A 22,912-nucleotide genomic window follows, 5' to 3' on the forward strand; every position below is an offset into this window, starting at 1 on the left:
GTGTGAGTTGTCCCAGCTCTGCCATTCCCTCTCAGATGTGTGAAGTGTCCCAGCTCTGTCATTCCCTCTCAGATGTGTGATGTGTCCCAGCTCTGTCCTTCCCTCTCAGATGTGTGAAGTGTCCCAGCTCTGACATTCCCTCTCAGATGTGTGAGGTGTCCCAGCTCTGTCATTTCCTCAGATGTGTGAGTTTTCCCAGCTCTGCCATTCCCTCTCAGATGTGTGGTGTCCCAGCTCTGTCATTCCCTCCCAGATGTGTGAAGTGTCCCAGCTCTGTCATTCCCTCTCAGATGTGTGTGGTGTCCCAGCTCCGTCATTCCCTCTCAGGTATGTGAGGTGTCCCAGCGCTGTCATTCCCTCTCAGATGTGTGAGGTGTCCCAGCTCTGTCGTACCCTCTCAGAATTGTGAGGTGTCAAAGCTCTGTCATTCCCTCTCAGGTTTGTGAGGTGTTCCAGCTCTGTCATTTCCTCTCAGATTTGTGAGGTGTCCCAGCTCTGTCATTCCCTCTCAGATGTGTGAGGCGTCCCAGCTCTGCCATTCCCTCTCAGATGTGTGAGGTGTCCCAGCTCTGTCATTCCCTCTCAGATGTGCAAGTTGTCCCATCTCTGTCCTTCCCTCTCAGATTTGTGAGGTGTCCCAGCTCTGTCCTTCCCTCTCAGATGTGTGAGGTGTCCCAGCTCTGTACTTCCCTCTCAGATGTGTGAGGTGTCCCAGCTCTGTCCTTCCCTCTCAGATGTGTGAGGTGTCCCAGCTGTGTCATTACCTCTCAGATGTGCAAGTTGTCCCAGCTCTGTCATTCCCTCTCAGATGTGTGAGGTGTCCCAGCTCTGTCATTCCCTCTCAGATGTGTGAGGTGTCCCAGCTGTCATTCCCTCTCCGATGTGTGAGGTGTCCCAGCTCTGTCCTTCCCTCTCAGATGTGTGAGGTGTCCCAGCTGTGTCATTCCCGCTCAGATGTGCAAGGTGTCCCAGCTCTGACCTTCCCTCTCAGATTTGTGAGTTGTCCCAGCTCTGTCCTTCCCTCTCAGATATGTGAGGTGTCCCAGCTCTGTCATTCCCTCTCAGATGTGCAAGTTCTCCCAGCTCTATCCTTCCCTCTCAGATGTGTGAGGTGTCCCAGCTCTGTCATTCCCTCTCAGATGTGTGAGTTGTCCCAGCTCTGTCCTTCCCTCTCAGATGTGTGAGGTGTCCCAGCTCTGTCATTCCCTCTCAGATGTGTGAGGTGTCCCAGCTCTGTCCTTCCCTCTCAGATGTGTGAGGTGTCCCAGCTCTGTCCTTCCCTCTCGAATTTGTGAGGTGTCCCAGCTCTGTCATTCCCTCTCAGATGTGTGAGGTGTCCCAGCTCTGTCCTTCCCTCTCGAATTTGTGAGGTGTCCCAGCTCTGTCATTCCCTCTCAGATGTGTGAGGTGTCCCAGCTCTGTCCTTCCCTCTCAGATTTGTGAGGTGTCCCAGCTCTGTCATTCCCTCTCAGGTTTGTGAGGTGGCCCAGCTCTGTCATTCCCTCTCAGATTTGTGAGGTGTCCTAGCTCTGCCATTCCCTTTCAGATGTGTGAGGTGTCCCAGCTCTGCCATTCCCTCTCAGATGTGTGAGGTGTCCAAGCTCTCCCATTCCCTCTCAGATGTGTGAGGTTTCCCAGCTCTGTCATTCCCTCTCAGATGTGCAAGTTGTCCCAACTCTGTCATTCCCTCTCAGATGTGTGAGGTGTCCCAGCTCTGTCCTTCCCTCTCAGATGTGTGAGGTGTCCCAGCTCTTTCCTTCCCTCTCAGATGTGTGAGGTGTCCCAGCTCTGTCCTTCCCTCTCAGATGTGTGAGGTGTCCCAGCTCTGTCCTTCCCTCTCAGATGTGTGAGGTGTCCCAGCTCTGTCCTTCCCTCTCAGATGTGTGAGGTGTCCCAGCTCTGTCCTTCCCTCTCAGATGTGTGAGGTGTCCCAGCTCTGTGATTCCCTCTCAGATGTGTGAGGTGTCCCAGCTCTGTCATTCCCTCTCAGATGAGTGAGGTTGCCAAGCTCTGCCATTCCCTTTCAGATGTGTGAGGTTTGTGAGGTGTCCCAGCTGTGTCATTCCCTCTCAGATGTGTGAGGTGTCCCACCTGTGTTATTCTCTCTCAGATGTGTGAGTTGTCCCACCTCTGTCATTCCCTCTCAGATGTGTGAGGTGTCCCAGCTGTGTCATTCCCTCTCAGATGTGTGAGGTGTCCCAGCTCTGTCATTCCCTCTCAGATTTGTGAGGTGTCCCAGCTCTGTCATTCCCTCTCAGATGTGTGAGGTGTCCCAGCTCTGCCATTCCCTCTCAGATGTGTGAGGTGTCCCGGCTGTGTCATTCCCTCTCAGATGTGTGAGGTGTCCCAGCTCTGTCATTCCCTCTCAGATTTGTGAGGTGTCCCAGCTCTGTCCTTCCCTCTCAGATGTGTGAGGTGTCCCAGCTCTGTCCTTCCCTCTCAGATGTGTGAGGTGTCCCAGCTGTGTCATTCCCTCTCAGATGTGCAAGTTGTTCCCAGCTCTGTCATTCCCTCTCAGATGTGCAAGTTGTCCCAACTCTGTCATTCCCTCTCAGATGTGCAAGTTGTCCCAACTCTGTCATTCCCTCTCAGATGTGTGAGGTGTCCCAGCTCTGTCCTTCCCTCTCAGATGTGTGAGGTGTCCCAGCTCTGTCCTTCCCTCTCAGATGTGTGAGGTGTCCCAGCTCTGTCCTTCTCTCTCAGATGTGTGAGGTGTCCCAGCTCTGTGATTCCCTCTCAGATGTGTGAGGTGTCCCAGCTCTGTCATTCCCTCTCAGATGAGTGAGGTGGCCAAGCTCTGCCATTCCCTTTCAGATGTGTGAGGTTTGTGAGGTGTCCCAGCTCTGTCATTCCCTCTCAGATGTGTGAGGTGTCCCAGCTCTGCCATTCCCTCTCAGATCTGTGAGGTGTCCCAGCTCTGTCCTTCCCTCTCAGATGTGTGAGGTGTCCCAGCTCTGTCCTTCCCTCTCAGATGTGTGAGGTGTCCCATCTCTGTGATTCCCTCTCAGATGTGTGAGGTGTCCCAGCTCTGTCATTCCCTCTCAGATGAGTGAGGTGGCCAAGCTCTGCCATTCCCTTTCAGATGTGTGAGGTTTGTGAGGTGTCCCAGCTGTGTCATTCCCTCTCAGATGTGTGAGGTGTCCCACCTGTGTTATTCTCTCTCAGATGTGTGAGTTGTCCCACCTCTGTCATTCCCTCTCAGATGTGTGAGGTGTCCCAGCTGTGTCATTCCCTCTCAGATGTGTGAGGTGTCCCAGCTCTGTCATTCCCTCTCAGATTTGTGAGGTGTCCCAGCTCTGTCATTCCCTCTCAGATGTGTGAGGTGTCCCAGCTCTGTCGTTCCCTCTCAAATTTGTGAGGTGTCCCAGCTGTGTCATTCCCTCTCAGATGTGTGAGGTGTCCCAGCTCTGTCATTCCCTCTCAGATTTGTGAGGTATCCCAGCTCTGTCATTCCCTCTCAAATGTGTGAGGTGTCCCAGCTCTGCCATTCCCTCCCAGATGTTTGAGGTGTCCCAGCTCTGTCATTCCCTCAGATGTGTGAGTTGTCCCAGCTCTGTCATTCCCTCTCAGATGTGTGAGCTGTCCCAGCTCTGTAATTTCCTCTCAGATGTGTGAGGTGTCCCGGCTCTGTCCTTTCCTCTCAGATGTGAGGTGTCCCAGCTCTGTCCTTCACTCTCGAATTTGTGAGGTGTCCCAGCTCTGTCATTCCCTCTCAGATTTGTGAGGTGTCCCAGCTCTGTCATTCCCTCTCAGATGTGCAAATTGTCCCAGCTCTGTCCTTCCCTCTCAGATGTGTGAGGTGTCCCAGCTCTGTCCTTCCCTCTTAACTGAACCTAGTTCCAAAGTTGGTCGTGTTCCATTGACCCCCACTTCATACTCCCCTCCTCCTTTTCCCCATCCTTTCCGCCTCCTCAGCTCTTACCTTCACTACTTTACCACCTCATATTTTTTGCCCCCACCCCCTCTTCTGCTGCTCTCCAACTCCTGTCTGAGGAGTTATTCCTTCTGTGCTGCTCCACCGACAAAATACCTCCAAATACTTCTTCTCTGCTTTCCTCTCCTGCCCCACTGCTACCATGTCCTTCCACTCCTGCCCCACTCTGTCCTCTCACCTGCTAAACTGCCCCTAAGGCCCCCCCCCCCCCAAAATGCGATGCAGGGCGTGCAACGAAATTCGTTTAATTAATGACATTGTTTACTTACCTCCAATAATACATATTCAGGTTTTTAGCACCCACCACCCTGCCCCTCCCCCGCACCGCCTTTCTGCCCTACCGAAACTCCCTCCACGGGCCGTGGCTGGAGACAGGTGCTTTTTTGGTCTCACCTAGGCAGCGCTTGCACTGTCTCTTCCAGACATTCAGTATTCAGGATATGGGCATTCCCATGTTGTTGTTTTTTTATTTCAAACGATTTTATTAGAAACAGTTTTTTAGCATCGTAAGTACAGAAAGGAAGAAGGCAATATTGGGAAGATGGTTTCCCTGGGGAGGATTACAAATGTCATATAGGTTGTCATCCTAAAATGTTTGAGGATGAAGATTCATCTCGGTGGTATGTTTTGTATGCGAGAAACGTATGCCTTGATACGTGTGGATTTGTCTCTAAATCATTAACACCTAGATGAGCACGTGGCATGAGAAAATTGGTCACTTTCTACACCATCACCTCTCCCCCCAACTAATAATGGGTAAATGAATGCACCATATAAATGCAAACCTTTTTTTCCTCTTCTATCCCTCTGCTATCCTTCTGAAACAAAATAACTGACTAACCTATCCACCACTCAAATTACTTTCATATTTCACTATACTAATTCAACACTAATCCTTTACTGCGATTAGGTAACAGGTTACCAGAGGCAATTTGGGATTGAAACATGTCAAAAAGCATTTTACCAGTCACAATGCGAATTGGGTCGTTTACGACAAGAACAGTGCATGATACATCTAGCCCAATGTCCAGTTAGTCCAGATCACTGCATCCTGTGGACAAGGCCCAATGTCCAGCAAGTCCAGATCTCTGCATGCTGTGGACAAGATCCATCTCGTTGTCAAAGTTACTGTAGACTTTCGGGGTCTCGCTTCATTTTATCCAGATATTAAGAAGTTGGATGCAGCTGAGATTGAGTGGCCTGTCTGTTGAAGGACATCTCAGTATAATTCATTGCAATATAAAATAACATTAACGCAAATAAAAAGATTGATCCTTAGAACTTCAGCCCTTTACATTGTAGGAAAATTCACACGTAGGCTGGATCTTATTTCATGGACGAGAAATACATCTTATTTTATTGCAATTTTTTTAAAGAGTTAGAAACATGAATGGAAGCACTCTGAAGACATCTGAGCCAATGAGAGGGAGAAGAAAAGAGGGAGAGGGGGGAGGACCATAGGAGGGCACGGTAAGGAAGTGAGGAAGAGATGTAAGCGGAGAGGTATTGGCTTGTGGGAGGAGGGAAGTGAGGGAGAGGGTGGGTCGGGAGCAGGAAGGAAGTGACGTATGATGGCAGGGGAGCGAAGGTGTGTGGAAAGGAAAGAGAGAGAGAAAGCGAGGTATGGGGAGGGAGCTAGCGATGGAGAGGCTAAGAGAGGGAGATGCGAAAAGGAAGAGGTAAGACTGGTGGTACTCAAGTGATTTAAAAAGGAGTAGTAAGTGACGGAAGGCGCAGACGCATGAAAGAGGGAGAGGAGATGGTGGAAGTTTGGGGATCAGAGTTAATGCAGATGTAAACAAACACATGTAGCGCCTCCAAGCCGCAGGAAGCTGCACGAAGCACAATAGCCATCTCTGAGAGAGTAAATCCTTTTCTGATGATGCACCTCAGCCCTCCACATTCGACTTGGCCACCCTTGCAATCACAGGGCCCAGGCAGCCACGAGCATCCTTAAGAGGGTGTCACGCGAGGTGGGGCCAGGCTGCTGCAGGTGGGTCCCAGCTCTACCAGGTGGTAAGGTTGGCCACAAGATGCTCTCCGTCTGAGGGCTTGTAGTCTCCGGCTCCTGGAGGGCAAATAAAGAGGACAGGTTGTAAAGGGGGGCCTTCTCTCTTACCTCTCCAGCACCTGTCCCCCCTCCCCCTCACCCCCCCTGGCAAAGATGAGAGCAGATTAAAAACACACACACCCACTTTCAACCAGGAAACACCCAGCTAGGACAGGCATTGGTTCAGGCTGCCAGACTTCCAGGAAGGAGATTTTCCAGGAGAAGCAACAGAGTGTCCACGTTTGGAACAAATCAAATTGTCTCTGACGATGTAGCGCCTACCTGCATATTTCACTAACCCCGCCGCTTGAAGCGGAAGCAACGAAGCTCGCGTCGGCGCCCGAATATACCTGTTACTGACCCAGGTGGTTGTTCAAACACATTGGGTGTGCGGTTGAAGTGTTTGGAAATGTGATGGAGATGGTTTGGGAATGGGAAGAAGGTTGGGAATGTGATAGAGTTAGCTTGGTAATGTGATGGAGATTCTTTGGAAATACGATTACGTTTAGGGATGTGATAGGGATAGTTTGGGAATGCGATGAACTTTGGGAATGTTATGGAGATAATTTGGGAATGTGATGGAGATAGTTTGGGAATGTGATGATGTTTAGGAATGTGATGGAGATGATTTAGAAATGTGATGGAGATAGTTTGGGAATATGTTGAAGTTTGAGAACGTAATGAAAATAGTTGATGTAGTTTGAGAACGTGATGGAGATAGTTTCGGAATGTGATGACGTTTGGGAATGTGATGGAGATAGTTTGAAAATACTCTGTAGTGTGGGAATGTGGTGGATATAGTTTGGGAATGTGATGAAGTTTGGGAATGTGAAATAGATAGTTTGAAAATATGATAATGTTTGGGACTGTGATGGAGATAGTTTGGAAACGTGATGGGGACTGGGAATGTGATAGAGAGGGTTTGGGAATGTGATAGAGATAGTTTGGCAATATGATGAAGCATGGGAATGTGATGGAGATAGTTTGGAAATGCGATGGAGATTGAGAACGTGATGGAGACAGTTTGTGAATGTGATGGAGATAGTTTGGGAATGTGATGACATTTAGGAATGTGATGGAGATGGCTTGGGAATGTCATGGAGATAGTTTGAGAATGTTATGGAGATAGTTTGGAATTATGAAGACGTTTGGGAACATGATGGAGATAGTTTGGGACTTTGATTGAGGTAGCTTGAGATGCAATGGGGATTGGGAATGTGATGGAGATGGTTTGGGAATGTGATGAAGTTAGAAATGTGAAGGAGATAGTTTAGGAATATGATGAAGTTGGGAACGTGATGGAGATAGTTTGGGATTGTGATGATATTTGGGACGCGATGGTGATAGTTTGGCAATGTGATGGAGATAGTTTGGGAATGTGATGGAGATAGTTTGTGAATGTGATACCGTTTGGGAATGTGATGGAGATGGTTTTGGCAAGTCATGGCTGTAGACTAAGCGGAACATGATTGTTGTGTACCATAAACAATTTGGTCTGCTGAGCAACACTGAAAAGATGTGTGAGTTTATCTGAGATACTGCAAGAGTAACTCAGTGAGTAAAAGACACTTTAGAAGGAAGTTACTCTGTGGACATCTAGCGTCCGGATACCCTCACAGGTGAAGAGTAGTGCTCTACAAATCAACTGATTGAGTGATTGATTGGCTGTGGACCACAATGGATTTTGTCTTAACTGCCAATCATATTTTTCTGCTGCATATCACCTTTCCCTTCAAGGGCATCAAATTTCACACCTTGAGAGTGTTGGTGTTGTGTCCTCTGATACTAAGAATGCTGGCTGAAAAATGGCCCCAGTCTCCTAAAATCAAGGAGGGTGGAGACACCCGAGCATGAGTGCACTGCGAAGACAGAGTGGATATTCTAGGAGGGTCCTACTGGTTTTCATGTTCTCAGTAGAAGAAATTCAACACCAACGACAGGTTGTGGCCCAATTTCCTGTAGGGAAGAGACCTGTGGGGAGCTCTGTCTTAAGACACAAAGCGGTAAGTGGGACTTGGACAGCGGTAAAGCAGGCGCTGTCGCCAGGTCATATGTAGTGTCTTTTTGCTTATGTCAACTACATTGCAGCAGAACTGGGCCTAAGCACAGGGCGCGCCCCTCCGAATTGTGCCTTCCTCCACATCAGCATCATCAGCAGATAATCTCATAAATTCTACTGATTAGAACAGTGGTTCCCAAGCTTTTTCAACCCGTGGCTCCCTTGACCCATTGGCCATTGCCTGTGGCTCCCCACTGTTACTCTTTTTGGAAGGTGGGGGGGATGTAAGCCCGGCCTCATGAGTACTTGCATTTTTCTCCCTGAAAATAATTGGGATGAAGCTGATGAAGATATTATAATCATATATGCAGGGTGTGTTATATTACTAAGGCAGCGCCTCTAATAAACTAATCCTAATAACACTTTTTTGTCCATGCCTTTTTTTGAGTACCCTCTCAAACTTTTTTATCCCACTTACAGTGCTAGATAGCACCCCTATGTATGTAGGCGCCATTGCCAAAGTGTTTCTGCGCTTGAAGAATATTTGCATGCACTTACATTTCTACCCATGTCATACATGCCAACACACCTGTCTCAGCAGGTTGACTCCCGATTTTTTAAACCACATACAGCTTTATTTTTGCTTTCTTCTCCCTAAAATTGCCTCCAAATCAATGCAAGCCAAATAAATTCCTCTGATTCTTTTTTTAAAACGTCCCACTTTCTTGCTTCCAAAAGTTGACATTATGCCGTATATGGTGTTTTACTTCCCTGTCGCTCAAGGAGAGAGCAGTCCTGTTTGGAAATGTGTGTGTACTGAAATAAATGTGTACTGGTAGTACCTATGGTTCAAGTACAAGTGTCAATTCTTAATAATACTTGATGTGTTTAATAGACAGGACAACTGAACTTTCCCGATATCTTGCATTGGTGTAAAATGCATTTGGAAAAAACCAAAACTGTTAACGAGTCTAACAAAGTAAATCAGGCATCTTCCGCGTACTTTGGGAGTGTTGGAACGTGGGGATCCAGTGAAATATGGAGGTCATCTCCCTTGACATGCCATCAATTAAGCACTATGTTTACAGCTTTAGGCATATCACTTACAAATCATCTACATCATGTGTTTAAGTCTAATTAGCTTAACTGAAGCCAACACACCCTTCAACATTAAATACATTAAAGTGCTTGGTGCGCGGCTCCCCTTGCTGGGTTTCATGGCTCCCCAGGGAGCCACTGCGCACAGTTTGGGAACCACTGGATTAGAAGAACACGCCTTTAACACAGCTCGGGTCATTGCTCGGCTGCACCAGACGCCACACTGTTTACGTGACACAGCTTGTTTCGGTCTTTGGAACTGGGCCTACTTTACTTGCCAAAAAGCACACAAGTGTTGTACAAAGAGTCCACCTCAGAGAATGTAGGGAAGTTTTGGGGGAAAACTGAGAAGATGGTCTGGAATAAGCTAGAAATGGAGCATTAAATATTTGCCTGATTTCATACACTGTGTTCTCTTATTTGTCTCTACACAGTTCCCTTCCATCTCAGCCTGCTCAACCTTCTCCACCTTTCGAACTCCATCCCCTCCTGTTTGGAAGCTCCCTCTCTCCCCTGTTCCTACTGGTTATCTACAGTCTTACACCTCCTTCCTGGTTCCTGGGGGTAGTTTCATGTACCACATACAAACACACTGCTCCTACCTGGGACCAGAAGGGCGGACTCACCGATTACACCAAGGCGCACAGCACCTGCATGGTTCCAGAGCAGCGCTCCCTCAATTCCTACTGACACCCGCTTATACTTAGGTCGGGAGGAGTAGTCACCTTAAAATCCGCTACTGGAAGTGCACAGCTTCCCCAGCCAGAGCTGTGCTCCCCCATCCTTACCTTCAAGACTGTAGCCCATACCTAGATCCAGAATGAGAGTGTGCCTTAATTTCTACAGACACGGTCTCCCACATTTCTTGATAGGGATGGTCTCCCTCAATACCCACATGGACATGGCCCCTGCCTGGATTCAGAGTGTAGTAGCACTCAGCACCCATACCCGTATGGCTCCGATCTCATCCCATGCGCAGTAGTAGCACTCAGTACCCCTACACGTGTGACTCCTACGTAGTCCCATGTGGGATAGTAGCACCCAATCACCAGAGTTTCACAGCTCATACATTAGTTGGTAGGTTGATCTCCCTCAATTCCCACATGCACATGGCTCATACTTGGATCTAGAGTGTAGTAGCACTCAGTACCCATACCCGTTTGGGTATGGGTATATCCGCTCTCATCCCATGCGCAGTGATAGCACTCAATCCCCAAAGGCCCACAGCTCCACCTCCAGGGCAGTGGACTCACTCAGTACAGATGCACAACTCCTACCTTGGCCCAGAGGGGTGGTCCATATGGAACTCCACAGAGAGCTGGCACTTACCTTGCCCAGATAGATGGTCCCATGTGAAACTCCACAGAGAGCGGGCACTTACCTTGCCCAGATAGATGGTCCCATGTGAAACTCCACAGAGAGCTGGCTAACCTTGGCCCAGAGGGGTGGTCCATGTGAAACTCCACAGAGAGCGGGCACTTACCTTGGCCCAGAGGGGTGGTCCATGTGAAACTCCACAGAGAGCGGGCACTTACCTTGGCCCAGAGGGGTGGTCCATGTGAAACTCCACAGAGAGCGGGCACTTACCTTGCCCAGATGGATGGTCCCATGTGACACTCCACAGAGAGCGGGCACTTACCTTGGCTCAGAGGGGTGGTCCCACTCAGCAGCTGCCAGTAGGTCCTCTCAGTGTTGCTGGCGGTCAGTCCATTAATGGAAACAATAAAAGGCCCCCAGCTGCTCTGCTCCACCTCGAAGCTGCAAAGAGATTTTAGGAGGCAATGGTTATCAGTCCATGGACACCCACAGCACCTCCACCAGCACAGCTCTGTTATCAACTGTAGGCTCTGCACAGCACTATGACCACAGCACAGCACTGTTATCAACCGTAGGCTCTGCACAGCACTATGACCACAGCACAGCACTCTTATCAACTGTAGGCTGTGGACAGCCACGCGAACACAGCACAGCACTATTATCAACTGTGGGCTCTGCACAGCACCTCCACCAGCACAGCTCTGCTATCAACTGGGGGCTCCGCACAGCACCACCACCAGCACAGCTCTGTTATCAACTGCAGGCTCTGCACAGCACCTCCACCAGCACACCTATGCTATTAAAAGGAGGCTCTGCACAGCACCACCACCAGCACAGCTCTGTTATCAACTGCAGGCTCTGCACAGCACCACCACCAGCACAGCTCTGTTATCAACTGCAGGCTCTGCACAGCACCTCCACCAGCACACCTCTGCTTTTAAAAGGAGGCTTTGCACAGCACTTCCACCAGCACAGTTCTGCTTTCAAAAACAGGGTGTTCATAGCACTTCAACCAGCACAGCTGTGGTATCAACAGAAGGCTCTGTACAGCACCTTAACCACCGCAGCTCTGTTATCAACCGCGGGCCCTTCACAGCACTTCCACCATCACAGGTCTGCCATCAACTGTGGGATCTGCACAGCACCTCCTCCCGCACAGCACTGTTCATAACTGAGGGTTCTGGATGGCTGGCTCCCAACAGAGGTGGCAGACCACACACACACTAACCCACGCTCACAGACACCCACACACACTCTCTTATGCTATCTCTGTAGGAAGCTGGCCCTGTACTTACTACACCAAAAAAGCATATAGTGTGCACAGAGTCCAGCGAGTCCCCAAAGGTATGGCAGCGGTTAAAGTACATAATACCTTACTTTCAATTTGGTGGTAGCTGGGCTGAGCAGTTGGGCTTCTCAGAGGTTAGTGTGAAGGCATTTGATGTACACACTCATACAAGGCAGGAACACACGCTCAATGACTGACTCCGGGCCAAGGTTTACAAAAATATTACTTTAGTTACTTTTATTTCTAGGAACCAAGTTGAAGTCAGTTTCAGGTAAGAAGGCTTTTATGCAATACTTTCAGATTACTGGCAATCGGTTTGTATAGCATCAAACTTTACTTCACATGTCCATGAAATGCTTTTCAGTACTGAAAGAGATACTTTGGGGCAGATTGTCAGGGGGTCCCTGCCTGCCACGAGTCGGGTGCCGACATTAACTCGTATTCCTTTCCACCCCGGCGTGCACGGGACGGATACGCTCCCTTTAAGGCAGCCTCATGATGACATGACATTTAAAATATTGTGAAATGCAATGGTGTGGTTATAACAATCTTTGTCTGTAACACTGTCTACAAGTACACAGACATTTTTGCTTTGCTCCTTTTACCGTTCTGTTCGTTGTTTCGTCTGAATGTTGTGGGTCACGGCTGTGCCCACTTGTTATTAATGTGTTCATTCAGTTTTATTAAGAAAATTGTTAAATAAATTCCTTGTCCGGCTGGACAAAAGACATAACACTTATCAGGTGTGTGATTATCAGTTTAGTATACCATTGTGTCCACGAGTAGGGACCACTGTTTTTTGAAACGTGGTTAAACAGTATATCCTCGACCGTCTGGGTGTGGACGAAGAGACCCACAGACTTAAATTCCGACAGGAACGTGGAACCCCAGGAGACCTTCCCAAGACCCTTTTTTACAAGCTAAAAGCAGCTGCTGACCTGTGGCTTAAGCCACAGGAAGGGAATATGGAAGAGGTGATGAATAAGATCTATCTTGAACAGTTTTTGGAGGCGTTACCCTATGGGACACAGCGTTGGCTGAAGCAACATGCAGGTCTGACTCTTGAACACGCCATCGAAATGGCTACTTCATATGCCCGGGCCCAAGGACGCCCACCGGTAAGAGAACCAGAGAAAACTACTAAGACTATACCCGGAAAGCTCGAGAAGAAACACCCAAAAGTAACACTAGAACCTCCACGACCACGTCTACCCAAACCAGACTTTCAGCCCAACCCTGGTCTTCAATGTTATGACTGTGGCGAGTGGGGCCATATAACAAGGTATTGCCGAAAAAAACAAAAGGAGAAAGAAGAAGAACCTATGGACGTTAGCTACCCCCCACATTCTCTTCTATACGCCCAGGAGACAGGACCAGTGTTCTATGTGAGTGTGAACATTTATGGGAAGGTGGTTAATGCTTTACTAGATTCTGGATGTAGGCATTCAGTAGTAAGACAAGAATTGGTTCCCTCGACCTGCCTAATGCCAGGGAAAAGTGTTCACATAAGGTGCGTCCATGGGGACGTTAGGGAGTATCCATTAGCTACCATTAGCCTCTGTACTGCTGCAGGAACTAGAACAGAAGTAGTGGTTGGGGTTTTGGCTTCGCTTTCTGAACCAGTAATATTAGGAACCGACAATCCGGGCTTCATCGCCTTTATGTTTGACGCCTTACAATGCACTCCACGTGACAATCTGCTTGTTTCCGAACCATGGGCTAGGGATACCCATTTCAGGACCGCACAACTAAACGATGCCTTTCTCACCAACGCTTGGCACATAGCCCGTTCAGCTCAGGACCCTGTACATAGGGCCCATCCTTCTTTCATTGAAAAAAACGGGTTGTTGTATAGGCTGGCTAAACCTGATGCAGTTCCCCAGCTTCTAGTACCTGTTGCCTTTAGGGACCAGATACTCTTTTTTGCACACGCACATTTACTTGCAGGACATTCAGGCGCAGAAAAGACAGGGCAGGCCATTTTACAACACTTCTTCTGGCCGGGAGTGTATGCACAAATACAACGCTATTGTCAGGAATGCCAGATCTGTCAACGGCGAAACACCTATATTCCCCATGCGGTTCCTCTGAATCCGTTACCCATCATAGGGAAACCATTTGATAGATTCAGAATGGACCTTATAGGCCCGTTGCCTAAGTCTGCGAGAGGTCATCTATATGCCTTAGTTTTAGTTGACTATGCCACTCGCTACCCCGAGGCATATCCCCTCCGGGCAGCTACATCATCAGCCATTGCTCAAAAGCTCGTCGAGGTTTTCTCTGGAATGGGATTTCCTCGCTGAATCATTACAGACCAAGGAATACCTTTTGTTTCACGCTTAATGGCACAGGTCTGTAAACAACTAAGAATCACACACAATAAAACGTCTGTCTATCATCCCCAGACAGATGGATTGGTCGAGCGATATAACAGTAGCCTAAAGCTCACCTTAAAGAAACTTTTGTCTTGGGATGGTAAGAACTGGGATCAGTTGCTACCCTTGGCTCTTTTTGTCCTACGGAGCCAAAAACAAGCCAGTTTTGAATTCTCCTTTTGAAATACTGTTTGGTCGGACCCCAAGAACCCTTTTAGAAATCACCAAAGACAGTTGGGAAAAGGAAGGAGCACATGAGGCAGAGGCCTTACTAGACTACACACGACAACTCCAGACTAGACTTCATAAACTTAGGACTTTGGCCCATGATCATCTCGCCATAGCCCAGAACAAACAAAAGACATTTTATGACAAAGGAAAACAATGGAGGGAACTTGATGTTGGTGACTGGGCTTTGGTGTTGTTACCTTCCTCCACGCATAAACTCAGAAAAGAATGGCAAGGACCTTTTGAGGTCCTCAGGAAAATCGGTAAAACCACTTGTATCCTGTGAGTTAAGGGGAATAAGACACAAATGTGCCACATAAACTTGGTAAAAAAGTGGTTGGGAAAACCTCCTCAAGCGGTCCATACCCTCACGACTGCCCCTCATACTGTTCATGACACTCCTATAAATCCAAACATAACAGAAGGACAGCGAGAAGAAGTTTTGTCTCTTCTGCTCCGTTACTCAGACGTCTTCTCCGACCAACCAGGAAAAACAAACATAGCGATGCATTCCATACCTACTCCTCCCGGGACTGTAGTTAAACAAAAGCCCTACCGTGTCCCCGAAGCTAGAAGAAGTGCCTTCCAAGACGAGATCAACCAGATGTTGAGCTCCGGGGTGATTGTACCCTCACACAGCAACTGGTGTTCTCCAGTAGTACTCGTTCCCAAACCGGACAGCAGTATTCGTTTCTGTATAGACTTCAGAGCAGTGAATAGGGTCTCCAAACAAGACGCGTACCCACTGCCTCGCGTGGACGAACTGCTAGAACGCCTTGGTGAAGCTCGGTATATCACAACTATAGACCTCACCAAGGGGTATTGGCAGATTCCGCTAAACCCTGCAGACCAAGAGAAAACAGCTTTCTCTACACCCTCTGGCCACTATCATTTCACCGTTCTCCCGTTTGGTCTGCACGGCGCTCCGGCAACGGTCCAAAGGGCAATGGACACAGTCTTGTCTTCCCACCAACAATATTCCTCCGCTTACTTGGACGATATCGTCGTCTACAGTAAAACGTGGGAAGACCATATAAAACATCTTGAAAAGATACTCACTAGTCTAGGAGCAACAGGGTTCCATATAAACACCAAAAAGACTAGAGTAGCCTTTAGAAACGTGAAATATCTAGGTTATGTCTTAGGTAATGGAATGATAGAACCACAAACAGAGAAAGTGAAGGCTATCCTGGAACTCCCCTATCCTAAGAACAAAAGAGATCTGAGAGCATTCCTAGGCCTGGTGGGATACTATAGGAGGTTTATTCCACAGTTCGCGGATATGGCTGGACCTCTTACAGACCTGTTAAAAAAACCAGTCATCTCCTAGGTTACCAGCCCCTACTCCCAAAGAAACCAATGCTTTTCAGGCACTACAAACTGTCCTTACCACGGCACCTGTCTTGATTTCTCCGGACTTCACAAAACCCTTCATCCTCCAGACAGATGCCTCAGGGGTTGGTATTGGGGCGGTCCTTTCTCAGGAAGACTCAGACGGGTTGGAAAGACCGGTTCTTTACATCAGCCGTAAACTGTTCCCCAGAGAACTGGCCTAATCTACTATAGAGAAGGAGTGTTTGGCGGTCCGCTGGAGTGTGGACAAACTCAGATACTATCTGGAGGGAAGGCCCTTTGTTTTATATACAGACCATGCCCCACTGACATGGCTTCAACGGAACAGTGGTCACAATGACCGTATCCTCAGGTGGTTTTTGGCTCTCCAACCCTTCCAAATTGAGGTCCGTCATCGCAAAGGTATGGAACAGGGGAACGCTGACTTTCTGTCCCGATTTCCTCTTTCCCCCGATCAGGGAAATCCTGGGGGAGGGATGTGTCAGGGGATCCCTGCCTGCCACGAGTCGGGTGCTGACATTAACCCGTATTCCTCTCCACCCCGGCGTGCACAGGACGGATACGCTCCCTTTAAGGCAGCCTGAGCTTTCCCGGAGGAGGGAACTCCGCCGGTGACGTCGTTATTTTTCTTCCAATCGGGAGCAACGGAGGCACTGATAGCGCGACATCCCGAAGAGAACGCCGCGACCAGGACAGGAGAGGAGGAGACATCCAGCGAGCCTCGGGAGGTCTTGGGTGTACAGCGAGAGAACACGAAAGCTGCGTTGCCCCAGGAGAGGAGAGAGGACACAGAAGCCGCGTCGCCCCCGGAGGAGAGAAAGCCGGGAGGCGAACGAGACCACGCTCTGCCCCGCCACACTTCAGGAGGAGAAGTGTGGCTCCACAAGGTATGGGCCAGATTAAGGGGACTGCTCTTTGCACCGGGAGGGAACGGGTAGGGGTGGTTGAGGTTGGTCACTGGACATGCGTGTGTGAGCCCTATCACACCCCCGGTTCGAGTGTACACAATAGGCATGGGCGGAAAATCCGTTCCGCTCGCGGATTTTGCGGATTTTCTGGAAATCCGCAATCCGCGAGATTTGCGAATCTCCCGCAAAATCCGCAAATCCGCGAGCAGCGGATTTTGCTCGCACTGCTCGCACTGTTCGCGTGAGTTCGCGCCCCGCGAATAAGTGCAAAATTGCAGAAATACGATCTTAGCAAAACTGAAAGTAACTACTTACCAGGTTCAAAAGTTCAGGCTCATCATTAGTAGCCATTTCCTGTAGTGCTTCCTGAGGGGCCCCTCCAGAGTTCAGTTGCCAGTTGAAACTATTATGTGACCCTGCTCTGAACCTCAGAATAGTTACACATATGCCACAAAGGTCCTGAATTACAGCTAAGGGAGACAAGCAGGAGCCAGGCTGGAAGTTAAAATCCATTAATCAGCCCCTAATTCATTATTGTCAGTTGGGGCAGGGCAGGTGTTGTAACTAATTTTGCAACAATGAAAGCACTTAGCAAGTGCAAAAGATCACTAATCAGGGCGCACTAAGGAAGCAGGTGCCAGCTAAAAAAATATTCTGTGACACATTAATCAGCCCCAAATTAATTCAGGTCACTTGAGGCAGGGAAGGTGTGATTTGCTTTGCCGAAAATAATGTACACTGGACAACCAGAGGGTGTGGTGATGAAACAGAGGGTGGCATGGGTGGGCCAGAGGGTGGCATGAATAGTCAGAGAGTGGCAGTGGTGACAGAGAGTGGCAGTGATGAAGAAGAGTGTCCCAAACAGGCTGGACACGTAGAAACAACAAGTTCGCGAAACTTGCGACCCGACAGGTAAGTTCGCAATTTGCGAAAGTGTACAAAACCCTCGCGAACTGGCAGAAACACGGGCGAACACAAAAAAAAAAATCCGCAAATTCGCGGGAATTCGCGGATTTTGCGGATTGCGAATCCGCAAATCCGCAAAATTCGCGAACGCGAGATCCGCAAAATTCGCTCACCCCCAGTACACAAGCGCTTCTCAGGGAAGCTTGTTGTTTTTTGCACAATTCGGTAACGGTTCCTGGTGATCCCCCTCACTCCCTGCCCCCCCCTTCTGTCATAACCGGAGTACCGGTAACACCAGTAACCCAAGGTCTCATTTTGTTTCCTTCTTTAGAGTGCCTTCGGACCCTGAAGCCTTTTGTTGGACAAAACCGTGGAACCCTGCTCTGAAGGACCTAAAGCTGGCCGGAAAGAAGCAGCGTCCAGACCTAACAAGACTTTGTTTGCCATCTCGGAACCCGAGACTCTTGTTGTTTTCTTTACCCCTCTGAAGTACAAAACAATAAAACGCTTTCCCTGTATGAACTCTCTCTGAGTGAACCTCCTTTCTCTTCTACGGGTTGCCCCCCCCCCTCCAGTGCATCCTTCACACAGATTTAGAAGCCCCTTGCACCACTTTTTCTTCACTTTGCCCATGTTAAAAGTGACGCAAAAGTGGCTCAACGGGCTTGTAAATCTGCCCCTTTGTGTTCAGAATCACACTTAGTACAATACAGTGAGACCAATCCTATGGGAAAATACAGGTGAGTGACTTACAGGGAAGTAAGTGGATTTGAGGTTCAGTCTCCAGGGGATTTGGTCAACACTGGGCAAGGGTCAGACCAAGGTAGGTACTGCACCACCAGCGGCACTGGGGCAGCCGGGTGCAGAGGTCACTGGGCCCAGTGTTATCCTAAGGAGGCTCGGGCCAACTCAACGAGGCGTTGGTTACAGGTAAGTACGTGCAGTTCTGGGACACCGGCCCTGGGAGTTAAGATCAGCACTGGAGGGGCCACCAAAGAGCCCAGAAACTGCACCAACAGCGGCACAGGTGCGGCCGGGTGCAGAGTGCCAAGGAGGTGTTGAGGGCCCCGTTGAAAACAATAGAGATCCCCGGCTGGAGAAAACAGCTGCAGGCTCGGTTCAGAAGATTTGGTGAAGGAATCCTACAACTGGAGAGGTAAGTTGAATAGTGGGAGGATGCCAGAACACCATCACATGGACACTCATATGTCTGGGGGCTGCGGGTGCAGGGGTGTCTTTAGGCGTCGGGGTTCTCTCACCAGCTCCGGTCGCACCCGGGGAAACCCTTCAGATTGAGGCTGCAGGAGTCAAGGGGGAGGTCAGGAGAGGTCAGGACCACCGGGGAGACTTCACTCGGTCGGGGTGCCACCTGGACCCGGGCCGTGGGCATCGGGTGCAGAGTGCTTAAAGTGTTGCGGATCCGCATGGATCCGGGGTCCTAATAACAGTTTTTTGACTGACAGACTGAATTTAAGGGCGTTACTGAGGTCAGGGGGCAGTTGAGCATGGCTGCTGTCCCCTAGGGTGAATACACCATGTGGGTGCCCCCTCCGTTTGGGGCACCCACATGGTGTAGTCACCCTAGGGGCAGGGTGTTCCTATTGTTCCCAATTCTCCATTTCAAGATGGAGAATTTTTAAGAGAGGGTTTCACCTCAGCAGGTGACCCTACGGGTGTGCCAGGCTAAGGTGGACACTCCTACTCTGCCTACTAATTATCCCACCTGTCCTGGAGCCAAAAGTGGGGCTTGGACAGGTGGGCGGGTATCTCCACTTGTTGGAGCTGCCCAAATCAGTGTATCACAAGGTGAGAGTCTTTGAGGCTCACCTCCAAGTGTTGTTGTTACTACCAGGGGGAGGTGTGAAGCATCTCCACCTAGTGCAAGCTTTGTTTCTGACCTCCGAGAGCACAAAGGCTCTCACCCCATGAGGTCCGAACCTGTCTGGTGGTGACTGGTGGGTGGGGTGCTTTCAGCCAATAAACTAGCGGTTGGTAGTTTTTCAGGGGGCATCTCTAAGATGCCTTTTGAGTGCATTTTATAATTAATCCATTACTGGCATCAGTGTGGGTTTATTATCCTGAGAAATTTGGTACCAAACTTCCCAGCTTTCAGTAAAGTCATAATGGACCTGAGGAATTCGTAATAACACACTCCCAGCCCATGTACTCAATATGGCTTCAAAGCACTGACAGTGCCTGGGAATGGCACAGACACTGTAGGGGCATATTGCTCTTGCAGCTATGCCCTCACCGGTGGTACAGTGCACCCTGCCTTTAGGGCTGTAAGGCCTGCTAGAGGGGGGACTTACCCATGCCATAGGCAGTGTTGGTGGGATTGTACATAGGGATGTGTGCCATGCTGACTCTTCAGTCTGTTCTACACAGAAACATGCAGCCTGTACTGGCAGTGTGTGGGTGTTAAGGTCAGGGGTCTCTGAGGGTGCCACAATACATGTAGCAGCCCTCAGAACCCTCTCAGGTCACAAGGCCTTTGGTACCACTGGTACCTTTTACAAGTGACTTACATGTGTGCCAGAGATGTGCCAACTGTGTAAACAAAGGTGCAGTTTTGGGAAAGAACACAGGTGCTGGTGCCTGGTTAGCAGGATCCCAGCACACACTCAGTCAAGTTGGCATCAGATATCTGATAAAAAGTTAAGGGGTAACCATGCAAAAAGGGGCACTTTCCTACCCACACCTTCGCCCATCACACACACACTCTGTACAGTTCCCACTCTAACCTGGAAGTAAAGGTCCCAATTATGAGCTCTACATGGGTTGTGCATGGTTTATTTCTTCCCGAGTGGCACTGGTAGTAAAGACCTTGGCACGTCCTTTAGAATTAGCAATCTCCGGCTATCACTTATTCATCAGTCTTTCCATAGCTTGGTGTGAGGAGCAAGTAGCCACCCTGGTCTATTCGTGCTTGTAGACATAAACTGAAAGTCCCTCTCCGGCAGAGAACTGTGCTCTGCTGGTGATCATCAGAGAATTATGGAACACCTCTAGTGAAATCACAAATCCTCACGTCCGCCAGGGGTAACAGCTACCATGTTACAGGAATCAGTGACCATGCCACAGAGCTCAGTAATTGTATCCCAGGAGTCAGTAAGCATGTTACCACAGGAATCAGTGACAACATTACAGGATCCAATGACCATGCCACAGAGAAAAGGAATTGTATTACAGGAATCACCAGCCATGCTGCATGGGCCTGCATGCATGTCACATTAAACAGTAAGCATGCTGCAGAAATCAGAAAGCATATCACAAAAATCGGTCAGCAGATAGTTCAATTCTCCGAAAATGTCAGAATAATATCTATACATAGAAATTCGAACAACAGTCCACAGCACAATAAATAGTTCCAACTGACTATCATTAGTCAGTAATACATTTAATTCCCAAAAAATGAGCAGTAGATGTAACACAATCATGATCATATGTGGATCATTTTTCAAATTGTTTACACGTAGATGAATCAAATAAACAGCTGACACGTGTTTCGTCATGATGCGATTTTCTCAAGGCTCAAGGCAGTGTCCAAATGCAAAATACATCTGCAAAAACATCCTTATTATATCTTGTATGAAGATTCAAAAGTGCTAGTCCATTCCAATCATAGTCGGTAAGTCACAATATACCAAAATAGTCACTAACAAAAAGAGAGTGAGCCAAAAAAACTCGATATGATAAACGAGTGGAGGCTAGTTTGCCATGCCTTTGAGCGGGGAGCCACGCTGAACTGGATTTCTACGGAGGATCGCTGTCTTCCCAAAGGCATGGCACACTAGCCTCAACTTGTTTATCATAATGAGTTTTCTTTGGTATACTGTGGCTTACGGACTGTGATTGGAATGGACTCCAGGCTTTCTGGATTCACATTTTGAAATTCAGTCCCCAGGTGTATATCTCTGTCCGTCTCTTGTATTTTACAGGAAAGGTCACTGTTTTGTCTTTTATTCTTGAGCCACAATGAAAAACCAACACAGCCATAGCAAACCTGACTCATGGTCCTCTGACCCAACTACCAGGCCGAGAATGCATTTAACTCAGGGGTGTCACGCCCTAACACTCCCCCTGAAGCCACACCACTGCCCCCAAACCTTTTACATACACCATTCCTGTTTTTCTGAATGTTTTGTTGTTGTCCTTAGGAACGCTAACCAGTGCTAAAGTCCTTATGCTTACTCCCTAAAACATGGTAAAATTGGCCTAATCATGGATGACACACTCAATTTACTTATAAATCCCTTGTATACAGTACCACATCCACCTAGGGCTTGTACATTAAATTATACTTGTCGGTCAGCAGCACTCGTGCACTCACTGAAGTAGCACTCCAAAGCATGTTTCAGACCTTTCATTACAGCCTGTAGTGCAGTATTAAGCTGCCATATTGACCTAGCAAAATAAACCTTTTGCAAGGCATAAACCTTGCTTTTTAATACATACAAGTCACCCCTACATTAACCCCCAAAGTCTCAGGGGGCTGGGTCCATTGTATTTAGAAAGTAGGACATGTGGGTTTAAGTGTTATATACCGTGGTAGTGAAAAACTCCTAAATTCGTATTTCAGAACCATAAGACCTTTCTACTCTATTGGCTAACACTGGGCTACTGTATTACATTTAATAGGTTCTCACTCTGGATTTGGAGCCGATAAGAATGTCACATTTCGACTCAAAGGAATGGTAAGTCATAATTCTTTTTACTTTTAGAAAGTTGCCATTTTCTTTTCTTAACCACTTTGAGCCTTCTGCCAGTGTCCTGGGTCACATGACCGTGAATGACTCTGCTGTTGGGCTTTGTGTATTCCTCCCAGACAGTGACACAAAAGGAATTATGTCATCTTGGAAAGTAGCGCCCTGACGCTTCCTCCCCAGCTGGCTATTCAAGGAACATGCCAGTGCAGTTGCACCGCTGGCACTCCAAAGGCAAGCCCGCCTGTGCCTATCCACCATTGGGTCGGCGCTAGGGACCAGGATCCCTGGTGGTTTGGAATCACACCCTAGGTATTACTCTTGAGGGAACTTATGGACCTTGCATTGTCACTGCCTAGTGCCTATCAACATGTTTTAAAACTGGCTAGGGTAGAAACCCGCTGTCAGAATTACAGGCTTGTTCATGGGGATTGGTATAGTACTGCCACAGAAGTTAAGGAATCTCACATCTCCCAGTCTCAGACCAAACGTTTTGTGATCAACTGCAGGTCACTAGGAAACATAAATATGAGGTGCATGTAAGCCTGGGTGTGAAATTCTGAAAAACTCTGCAGGACGGAGAGGAGTTTTTTTCTGCGCTTGGGTTTGCCATTGTTAATCTTACTTCAGACTACTTCATGGCAAGATTTCTCAACGCGGGCGGTCGCGGATGGGTGCTGCTGCTCGCATTGAGAAACCTTCTGCTTACGTTGAGGAAGCTGCAGCTAGAGTAGAATATCTACTTGAGCGGCA

The 22,912-nt window shown here is 48.5% G+C and overlaps 1 protein-coding gene across 1 annotated transcript in view; it reads right to left on the bottom strand.

The window, feature by feature from the left end:
* Nucleotides 1-5,258: 5,258 nt before the first annotated feature.
* Nucleotides 5,259-22,912, bottom strand: part of LOC147736583 (transcobalamin-1-like) — an 82,666-nt gene continuing 65,012 nt past the window's right edge. The window contains exons 8-9 of the mRNA XM_086953324.1: nt 10,721-10,839; nt 5,259-6,002 (exon numbers count right to left, since the gene is read on the bottom strand). Of these exons, the coding sequence (XP_086809450.1) occupies nt 5,941-6,002; nt 10,721-10,839 (181 nt within the window). The 3' untranslated portion in view covers nt 5,259-5,940. The remainder of the gene's footprint in view (nt 6,003-10,720; nt 10,840-22,912) is intronic.

This window comes from Lissotriton vulgaris, chromosome 1_2 (genome assembly GCF_964263255.1).
Source record: "Lissotriton vulgaris chromosome 1_2, aLisVul1.2, whole genome shotgun sequence".
In the NCBI taxonomy this organism is placed as follows: Eukaryota; Metazoa; Chordata; class Amphibia; order Caudata; family Salamandridae; genus Lissotriton; species Lissotriton vulgaris.